General features: G+C 51.3%; 1 protein-coding gene across 5 annotated transcripts in view; it reads left to right on the forward strand.

The window, feature by feature from the left end:
• TRAPPC10 (trafficking protein particle complex subunit 10) overlaps positions 1–9,941 on the forward strand; it is a 67,796-nt gene extending 57,855 nt beyond the window's left edge. For 2 of the 5 annotated variants that reach the window (XM_039857586.1, XM_039857588.1), the window contains 5 exons: positions 1,055–1,181; positions 2,700–2,870; positions 4,301–4,478; positions 6,628–6,822; positions 7,012–7,250. In XM_039857586.1, coding sequence (XP_039713520.1) covers positions 1,055–1,181; positions 2,700–2,870; positions 4,301–4,478; positions 6,628–6,822; positions 7,012–7,250 — 910 coding nt within the window. Of the gene's footprint in view, positions 1–1,054; positions 1,182–2,699; positions 2,871–4,300; positions 4,479–6,627; positions 6,823–7,011 lie in introns of all 5 variants that reach the window. The other 3 variants (XM_039857584.1, XM_039857585.1, XM_039857589.1) reach the window with 3 other exon arrangements.
• Positions 9,942–10,885: the final 944 nt, after the last annotated feature.

Raw genomic sequence — 10,885 nt, forward strand, 5'->3', positions numbered from 1 at the left:
TGGACAGATGTGGGTCAGCTGTCCTCTGGAAGGTCCGCCACTCTGCATTTGACTGGTCACACTCCTGTGGGGTTGTTCAGCTTGCTCCCCTGTAGCCACTAGGGACCCCTAGAGCTGGCCGTGTCCCCCGCAGCACAACTGATGCTTTGGGCCAGATAACGCCTTGCTACAGGGGCTGCCCTGCGCCCTGGAGGATGTTAGCAGCTCACCCGCTTTATGCCGGTGGCACTCCCCACTCCCAGTGTGACAACCAAAAATGTCTCCAGACATTGCTTGACGTCCCCTGGGGCAGGGGGACAAAATTGTCACCAGTTGAGAACCACTGCTCTAGAGGCTCGATTAGATTCAGAGTCAGCCTTCAGAATGGCGGGCGATTTGGAGGTTTCATACGTCACTGCTTCAGGAGACAGCGGTGTCTGGGGTCCCGCCGTAAGTGACGATGCTCACGCGATGACTGGGCTCAGGCGTGAGTCCGCCCCTCTTTGTAACCGTCCCCTCCTGCTTCTATCCACTGCTGATATCTGGGTGATTTGGAAACAAAAATGTCAGAACCGACTTCAGAGTGGAAAACTTCTAGCGGCTTTTGCCCCTTCAGCTTACAGCGAGGGAGCATGACGTTCGCGGTGGAAACACGAGCAGGTTTAAACACAGCCTCAGGTGCTTTAAGACGGGCTCTTCATACCTCCTCTGCGCGTGGCACAGGAGTGAGAGTGGGCCCTGCACTTAGCTTCTTGTCGCGGTGAAGGGTGGCCACGCTGTCCTGCGTGACTCGCCGCAGTCTGTACGTGATGCTGGAAACTCAGTTACGACCGGGGGTGACGCCGAGTCAGCAGCAGCGTTCTGGTCCGTGTTTCCTCAGAACGTTTGCTTAGAAACACTGGTGTCTTCTGACCCTTCGACGTGTGAAACCAAAGTGGGAATGTACGTAACAGCAGGTTCCTACGTTCCTGTCACTTTTTCGATCCCCCAGAGAGCGTCTTCTTACCATAGCCAAAACATATTGAATAAAGTGCTTCAATTCAGTCAAAATTGCATTTTTTGTTTTTCTCTTTAGGAAATACGTTCAGGTTTGTGTCCAGAATTTGTCAGAACTCGACTTCCAGCTGTCGGGTAGTGACCTCGTGGACACGCGGGGGAGCACCGGCCTGCAGCTGACGCCGCTGAACACGGAGTCTCAGCAGGTACCACCTGCCGGAACCGAGCGTGGACCCTGCTCGGGAAACCGTGCGAGCGGGAGTGTCAGGACGGGGCGCAGTGTTTGGTGAAGGTGACCGTGTTCTAGCTTGAGCCTTTCGGCTCAGAGGTTGTGCGGACGGTGGCGAGTGGGGTGCGTGCCGCGGGAGGCCGCCCAGGCCCGTCCACTCTCCGCTGCGTGGGCCCGCGGGCGCTGTGGGGAGGTTGGGGACTGGGTTGCCGTTGGTCTGGTTAGAAGAAGCAAATCTGAAACTCGTCGCGCTCCACACGGCTTCATGTAACTACAAGCTTATTCTTGAGTCTCGTGTGGACAGGAAGCGGTGGCCGTTCCGTTACGCCTGTGCCCCCGGAAGAATCGAGGTCTGAGTGTAAAGGGGTCATGTCCACATTCACGCTGCCTGGCTGAGTCCTGACCTTGCCTTTTCTGTTTATTTGTCATGTGTGTTTTTAGGCAGTAAATGCTGGGTGTTTAGAAGACCATAGATTTTCTTAATGGATGCTTTTTTCTTTTTTTTTTTTTTAATTTACATTGTCAAAAGATTTTTCCCAACTAACGTCTGTCAAACACCACCCCCCACGTCTGTCACTGTGCTGCAGGTGTGCACGTTACGCATGAGGTGGCACCTCGTCTGCTTCTTGTTAGTACAAAGTACCTGCATGGATAGAGATGGTCTTTTTACTTGGTTGATGCATTTCCTGTTTTGGAAATGTATGGGACACTAATAAATATTCTTTAAGCTTTTTAAACAACCTCCTATGCGGTGCAGCTCATCGAGTCAGAGAAGCGTAGAGCCTGTCTGGTAGCCTCATGTGGCCTTCTTTGGGGTCAGGGCCAGGCAGCAGGAGCCAGGGCCGCAGTGGGTGCAGGGCTGAGGACCGTGAGGAGCTGGGCTCTGCGGTGGCTGCTCTCACGCTTGTGCCCTTTGCAGGAAGTGCATCTTGGGCAGAGTGGTTTTTGTCCCTGTGTGCAATGACAGCCAACACTCGGATGGAGTGTTTGCTTTGTGCTCGTGTGTACGTCTTGGACGGAGTGCTTGCTCTTTCCCCGTGTGTGCAATGACAGCCGACTCTCTGAAGGCGCGTCTGCTCTGTCCTCCCTTGTAAAGTGTGGGCTGATAGCTGGTTTCTTGATGGCGTGCTCTGTTTGGTCTCATGTGTAAATACCGATAGCCGACTCCCCTTCTTATTGTTTGTTCTGGGTGATCTCAACACTTCTCTGATGGCGCCATGGGCTCTGCTCTTGTCCCGTGACATTACTACTTCCCCTCTGATAGCGCCTGTTTCTGTCCCCTGGCAGGTGCGGCAATGACAGCTCACTCTCTGATGGCTTGTCTGCTCTGTCCCTGTGCTGTGATTCACTCTCCTCTGATGGCGATCTGGTTTTGTCCCCAGCGGTGGACATTCCACTTCTCTGATGGCACGTCTGTTCTGTCCCCGTGCGGTGACTCCGACTCTGATGGCACGTCTGCTCTGTCCCCGTGCGGTGACACTTGACTCTCTTGCAGCGCGTACGCAGCCGGCAGTCGGTGTCCTTCGTCTGGGAGCTGACGTGGGCCCAGGAGCCGCCTCCTTCTCTGCGTGGCCGGTTCTCCGTGGGATTCTGCCCGGCGTCTGAAGAGCGGCTGTCTGTCTCCTTAAAGCCCTACACTTATGACTTTCAAGTGGAAAACTTCTTTGTACGTATTGTGTTATTTTTTGGTGGGAGTTGGGGTGGGAAAATGAATGGCAGCTTCTTCTTCTTTATAATCTAAAAAAGTCACACAGACAAAATCTTCCCATACAGCGAAGCAGCAGGTTGAGGAAAGTAGTTCACACTCGGAGTGTTAAGTCCGTGACTGGCTACACTTGGCCCCAGGCCCTTTTCAGGTGACCCGTGGGTCCTCGCGCGCTCCTGCCGGTGCTCCCAGGAAGCGTCATGTCTGCAGGAGGCTTTTTAAAATTCCCAAATCTCTTTGCTTTGAACTTTTTACAGTCCCACCAGCATACTTTTCAATCGAATTATACTGCAGCGATTTCATATACCTGTTACGCTTTTGGCGAGTTAACTTACTAAGTAGGGCATGTGCTGGACGGTGAGCTGTGGCTCCACAGTGACCAGGAGGGGACTGAAGTAGAGGAGGTTATTACTCACAGGTCCTGGAGGAGGTACCGGGCACCCCTTGAGAGGTCACGGGGAGGTCAGGCAGAGAGCAGAGCGAGGCAGGGCCCATGCCTTTATTAGGGGCTGTGGGTGTTGTGCTTTGGGGTTCCTGGGCTAAGGCCGATTGGTCAGTTCCAACCAAAAGAGTGGGGTTTGGGTCAGCCCCCCAAGGTCTTAGCTAAGGGGCACACGGGGCTCTGAGAGGCTGGGGAGACTGTTAACCACAGGTGCTGGAGAAATCTCATCAAGACTTAATTTGCTGAGACTCTCAGGGCTGTTATGTAGGGCATGCGTTTGCATGAGGGACCGGTGTCAGTTTAGGGTCCCTGCTGGCCACAGAGCCAAACAAAATGGAAGGGTGAGGCCGTCATCCCCTACGTGGGCTTTGGGTTTTTGTCCTGGGTGGTGAGCAAAATACTGGGTAAGTGTGAATAGGTGCGAATGTCAGGTAATATGTCATGGAGAAGGACGCATTATGGAGGAAGTTGGTTATGGACCTAATATCGGATGATCCCAAGGAATTAATGTGAATTTTGATCGCTGTGATAGCGGCATCGTGTTTTGGTAAAAACATCCATGTGTTTCAGCAACGAACGACACTGGTACACGGGTGAGATGCCAGTTGTCTGGAATCGACTTTAAAGTGCCTCCGGTGAATACATGAGCGTGGGTGGATAGATGTGGGAGGCTGGGAACACAGTGCTGATCACCACGGCGACCAGCGCGGAGGGCCAGCCCCTCCCCGCTCCCTGCTGTGCTGCACGAGATTGTTGAGCATTGAATGAAGCAGGGCTTCCGAGACCGTCCGGTTTCCCAGCAGACGCACGGGGCCTCTTCCTGCGGGCGCGGGCCAGAGCGCCGGGACACACGGCTCCCCGCCCGCTCCCGGGGCTGCGGGCCGCCTGCCTCGCAGGGCCTTCTTTGCGCTTCATACGCTCCCTTCGCCCTTTCCCCTTTGCTGACCAGACACTGTATAACGTGAAGGCCGAGATCCTGCCGCCTGCGGGGATGGAGCACTGTAGGACGGGCTCGCTCTGCTCCCTGGCGGTGTCCATCACGCGCCTCTCGGACCTCCTGGAGGTGGACAGGGACGAGGCGCTGACGGAATCTGACCAGTGCTTTTCCACCAAGCTGATGTACGAAGGTAGGTCTAGAGGCTGCTTTTGCTCCGTCGCACTAACCCTGTCTCTCTCCCAAAGTATAATGTTCCTTATCCAAAGAGAACGCTCTGGAGTCGAACGGTTCCCTGGAACGTCGCACTATACAGAGTGGTCCCAGGTGCATACGATGTTGAACTTGGCTGTTGTGGAGCCATTCTTGCAGGTGCACTAGGCAGTCGTCGGGCTCTGGCTGAGCCCACGTTTGTAGGAGCCGCCCTGTCCCCGTCCTCTGCTGTGACTCGGCCTTCGCGTCACTCCGAAGCAAGTCCGGCCTCCACTGCTTAGCAGGCCAGGTGTCCTCCAGTCATGGCTCCTGCCCTGTTCCCTCCAGCTGCCTTTCGCCCCTTCCCCGCAGGCTCCTGCCCCCTCGCCGACGGCTCCAGACAGCCCTCTGCAGCCTTTCTCCGCAGGGGCCCGGCTCCTTCAGTTACGCTTCTCAGTGTTTGGTGTCAGGACCCTTTATTTTCTAAAAAATCATTGAGGAACCAAATATATATTTATTTACTTACTTAAAATGACAGCCCGTTACAGGATGTTACTCTCGAAACAGAACTATTCTCCAAAGCAACGTAGCGAGAAGAACGACATTGTTGCATTCTTTCTCATCTCTTTGATGTCCCACCGGGCGCCCTGCAGGTAACGGGGCTGTCCCACCTGCTGCGCTCCGTCTGTGGTGACACCTATTGGCAGAAGCCCATGAAGAGACTCCAGTCTTGCACACTTAAGTAGTTCGAAACAGGAGGGATTTTCAACAGCCTCAGGTAACTGGATGTTCTCGATACTTCACCAAAACCCTACGCAGTTCACAGGCTAGTTACAGCGTGGAGCTTGAAATCACGAGTGAGCTTTCCGTGCTCCGTGGATCTGTCTTGCATTCTGAAAGGCTCTTTTACCGCGGTGTCATTTTGTGACGCCTGGTTCCTGAGTTAGCAGGCCTGGTGTTGGCACCTTTCATCGCACACGGTCGCCGAGTCACGTGGCTTCAGGCTCACTTTGACATCGTCAGGATGGTCTTTGATTGTAAGGGCACTGTCAAGTTCACAGTGGCAAGTGCAAGTTTTCCCAAATTCTAACTTTCAATCAGTGTTTCAGATTGTATCATTGGCCACTTCTTTGCAGTGACAGGCGCATGCCATTCATTTTCAAAAAAATGTCTGCCAGTACCCAAGACGGGGTCGCCATGGCTGGCGGAGGGGCAGCGGGCTCAGCAGCGCAGCACCCCGTGCCCTCTGGTGGCGTGCGACCCGTACCTCAGTTCACGCTCAGGCCCGCAGTTTTCCTCAGCAGCGCACGTGGCGACACAGCAAGGACAGCAAGAGTGCCAAGTGCTTCTGGACTTCACGGGCGCCCTGAGGACCACACTCTGGGGACTGCTGCTCCAGCGGGCCCCTTCCAGATGCTGTGCGTCCTTTGCATACCTCTGCACGTCCTTGGTACCATTGGCCTCAAAAGTGCCCGCATCGCCATCTGCAGGAAGCCTGCCCTCTGTGATCCCTCTTGCTGCTCATGGAACTTCTAGTCGCATGCTCCTGGGCTCTCGCTATGTGTCCCTGTGACGGGGATGCTGTGATCTTTTTGCTAGATCTGCTACTTGAGGACAAAGTCCTGTGTACTTTGGAATGACTGCTCAGTCGGATGTTTGAATTGCACCGAATTTCATCACAGTTGTGTTTCGTAATAGTGTTAGTAGCAACGCCTGGCCCGCATGAGGACTCCGATATGCCAGGGGAGGCGGTGTGTCAGTGCCACACGTCCTCAGTTGCGATTCAGACCCCACGGGTCTGATGCCTCCACTTAGCAGACGCCACCGCCCTGTCCCGCCCCCATTCCCGTTGAATGGCCAGCGTAGCCATGGTCTTGAAGCCTTACACGAAGGCTGCGAGGTCACGTCCAGTCAGAACTGAGTCGCTGTCCGTTTGCCGACTGGCGGGGAAGCGTGCTTTTCCTGTGCGTGAGACGTGGACCTCAGTTAAACCGCGTGCCTCGTGGGCAGGTGCAGTTCCGAGACTTTGAGCTGGAGGCTGTGCGCTCCGGCTTCGGATTCTACGCGGCCGTGAGACGGCCGTGGTTTGTGTTGCGATGATGTCGCGCGCCCTGCCCTGGCGTAAAACCGCGTCTCCCTCTGTGTTTCAGTGGTCGACAACAGTAGCAACTGGGCGGTGTGCGGGAAAAGTTCCGGAGTCATCTGCATGCCGGTGGCCGCTCAGGCCACTCACAGAGTCCACATGGAGGTGGTGCCCCTGTTTGCGGGTCACCTGCCCCTTCCCGACGTCAGGCTGTTCAAGTACCTCCCGCATCACTCTGCGCACTCCGCACAGCCAGATGCTGGTAAGGACCGGCGGGGCGGCCAGCCCACCTTGTAGGGAGCAGGCCTGCGGATTCACAGCGCGTCCGGTGCCAGCGGTGACAGGCCCTCGCCACCTGCTCGGCGAACATGCTGCTGCACCGAGGGTCGGCTCGGGGTGGGTAGGGCTTGTGGCCGTGCGGCCTCTGTCTCACTTCATATGCGTTTTGCAGATAGCTGGATAGAAAACGACAGCCTGTCGGTGGACAAGCATGGGGACGAGCAGCTGGACGGCGGTGGCAGCAGGAGCAGGGGCGGCGGGCACTCGGCCAGCAGCAGTGAGCACCAGGGCTTGCCCATGCCCCGCCTGCAGGCGCTGCCGCCCGGCCAGGTCTTCAACTCCGGCGCTGGCACGCAGGTCTTGGTCATCCCCAGTAAGGACGACCACGTCCTCGAAGTCAGTGTCACATGACCACGCCTCAGGCCGACACGCCCCGGCCCGCTGTGAGCACACTTGGAGGGATTCCGACAAGACTGGACGGTTCTGCACTGTAACATTCTAGCTCTGGGCAGACTTGGGGACTCCGCCTGGCCACGGAGGCACCAGAGTCTCAGTGTGCAGCCGGCCAGTGGAGTCCCAGCGTTACGTTTCTGTCATCTGTGGTGTCACGTCACGTTGTTTCCTCATCTCCCTGTCCCCACCCTGGTGTCCCCCAGGGCTGGCCAGAGCCCACGTCCTTACCCCTCACTCCGTGCCCACGGACGGTCGCCGGGGGCCTGGCACCCGGGCAGTCTTGCAGTCAAGCTGCTGGCTCCTGACAGAGGTCCGGCGCCTCAGGGAGATGCAGCTGGCCTCGCAGTCTTGTTAGTGACCTGTGTGTGCCTTTCTGGTCACACAGCACCCAGTTTCTGGACCAGGTGGCTTTGTAAGACTCCTAAGGGGTAACAGGCCTTTACTCTAGCTCATCTCATTGCGCTTTTCTAGAATAACACCCTTTTAGGGCAGGTGGGCGGGGCCGAGGGGTGGGTTGGGAGGGAACACAGCCCCTTCTGTGCCTTGGAATGTCAGGCTAGGCGACCTGGAGCACTCTTTCGTTGGAGCCATTTTAAAGGTACTTTGAGAAGACTAGAGCAGGGCATAAGGAACAGGTTGGCATTGAAGCAGTTTGGGAATAAATGTTTCTGGAACCCTTTTTCCCTCAGTGTTGATTAATAACATATGCACTTGAAATTAAATATATTTATTTTAATTATCATATGTGTGGGGGTTAATATGTTTTCTCTCACCTTTAAACTTAAAGTCTTTCCATGTAATTGTAACTATATGATCAATATTTTTTTTTTTGCACCTTAAATCTTAAAAATTAAGAGGTTCCATTTGAATAAAGATGAGAGAGTTACTCTCAGTGTATTTCTAGTCAGGTTGTAGAAGGGACAAAAGTCTTGGAATAGTCTCTGCAGGGCCACTAAATCGTAGTCATACCGTACCAATGGATTAATTTGCTTTCGGTTGTAAATTTAATTGTACATATGGTTGATTTATCATTTGAAAAAATACAAACTAACTGATGTAATGTTTATGTATAAGTTGCACCAAAAATCAAGGACAAAATAAATGTGTTTGTTTTTATTGGTGTGAAGGTCCCAGCTTGTAAATAAGCGTTGTATGTATTAAACCTTTTCCAGCTCTCCAAAGCGATGTCTTTTTGTACATATGAAATAGAGAACTCTTAATTCACTGGGAAAATGTGGTTGAAATTTAACTTGACCAGATTAATGCAAGTGAGGGCGGAGACTCACGGGTAACCTCAAATGTGTGAAGCCTTAGAGAAGAAGCATCGTGCAGCTAGCTGCTGCTGGCCCCACTTGTCGCCTGCTCTCGAGAGGCCAGTGGGATGGGGATAGAAGGTCAGATCGGTGGTTACACAGCAGAGCAGTCATCACTCTCTGTTGTCCGTCTGCTCATCCAGCAAGTAAAGGCGGTGCAATTTCCCCCTTCATCTTTTCCATTTATAAGAATTGGAGAAGTGTGTGAAGAAAAATATTTGTGTGTTTAATTAAACGTTCCAGAAATCTATCTTCCTTATGAGCAGTTTAAAACTAATAAACTTAGTCAACTAGTTAGGCAAATTAGAACTTCGGAATATAACGATAGTTTAGGGTTTCTAAAATAAATTTGTTTTATTGTAAAAATTAATGATTGCCCTTCAGATCTGCCAGGCCCTGTGACTGGAGAGATCTTTGAGATTCGATTGGGTCAGAAAAGGCTCTCGTGGGTGTGTGAGCCTCGAGCCAAGGGAACAAACCCTCCCTCCATGCATAATGTCACTTTCCCTCTGCTTCTGGGAGGGGGAGTATGATTAAATGATCACCTGATTTGTTTGATTTCTGTGTCTGGGTTCTAACCCCAGGACGAAATGCTCTAATTACATATAGAGAGAAAAAAAATGAAGGGGAGATCTAAAATGTTTATGGTTGTTTCTTGTTATCTGGAAATTGAATGAGATCAAATTTATCACAGGTTTTTTTTTTTCTTCTAATTGCCCAAAAGATCTTTTCCGATTTGTTACATGAGTGTGTTTTTTTTGTTTTTATCTTTTATACAAAAGAAGAATGTCACCTAAAACTTCAAGTCACTTTTTTTTTTTAACTAAAAGGCTGTAATTGAGTTTTTATTGTGTTTAAAATAAGGCTTATGTGTTTGAGACAAGCTGGTTTTGTTAATAAAGATGTAGCAGCAGTTATATAATTGTGAAACCAGATATCAAATGTGTATCTAAAAAACAACATGCAGCCATTTTACAAATAGTGTGGAATATGTAAATACTAGCAAATGGAAAAGTTATAATTTTGGTGAATTTCATGGGGTTTCCTATGATTGGAAAAATTATAACATCTGATGATAAGGTGGAAATTATTGTATTTAATCTGAAAATGACTTCTGCCAACAGTGCGTCGTCAGCGCAGGCTGCACTGCTCTGAGTCCCGTGTTAGTAATTCTTGGTGGGCGAGGATAGAGATCCCACAAAGAACTAGTAGAGAAAATACAGGCTTCTCCCACTCTTTCTTTAGTGTTTAAGATTGGGTTATAAAATAAAGGCTCCAGGTATGTATATAAACTGAAGTTATACTACTTTTAATAAAAGCATTCTTTTATTAAACATTCAGGCTGATCTAAATGTTTTACTTGTCAACTGTGATCTTTAAATTCAAATGATTTTAAACTTTGATTTTCATGAAAATGCCCCCTTTCTCTAAATGCACTAATCCTATATGTCCGGCTATAAGGCCAGAAAGCCTCAATACAATTCGCTGGCATTCTGTGGCTGGAGAAGGTGACAAGTTGGTGACTGACACTGCAGGTATTCTGTTTTCATGGTTTACTACATACGGAAGTCATTTTTCACATTCTGTAATATATTGTTAGACTAAAACTATTGTATTAAGACTTTAAAATGTAAGCATTATAATTATGAAAATACACATTTTAAGAAGATACTTTGCTGATTTAACTTCATTTTTTTGCTGTGGGGTGTGAAAGTTTGCGTGCGTGGAGTTAAGAATTTGTTTTTCTGATCCTGGTTCCCGACTCCAGGTGTAGGTTATTCACTGTGGGGTGGGGGGGGGCAGCATTAGGGATTGTTTTCATAATTTATTACCCAGTAGCTCACAAGAACTAAGACATTTGAGTTTTAAGAGTTTTTGAGTTTTTGTAGACGTATTTACCGACCTAACGTTTGACAAGGTAACTGCCTCAAATATTTGCTAGCATCACTAATACAATTAGTTCGGAAAAGTGGTTTTCAACTTTGATTCAGAACCCTATTCTTTTTGGCCCCCCTTTCATAACCCAAAGCTATTAAATGAGCCGCGGAGTCGGGCCTTTTCACTTTCCGTGAACGGTTCTGAGCGGCGGAGCGCGTCTAGTTCAAGCCCGTGAGACCAGAGAATCCCATAAATGCGACCCGATCCTCGCGCAGGTGCTTCGCTTCCATACGGCGAGAGCGGGGCAGTGAGCGCAGGCTCCGCCGCGGGGCGTGGCGTGCGCGAGGTAAATGGGTGGTGCCGGGGGCAGGTTCCGCCTCGGGGGCGGGGCAGAGGGTGGTG

Source organism: Pteropus medius, unplaced genomic scaffold, assembly GCF_902729225.1.
Source record: "Pteropus medius unplaced genomic scaffold, Ma_sr-lr_union100, whole genome shotgun sequence".
Classification (NCBI taxonomy): Eukaryota; Metazoa; Chordata; class Mammalia; order Chiroptera; family Pteropodidae; genus Pteropus; species Pteropus medius.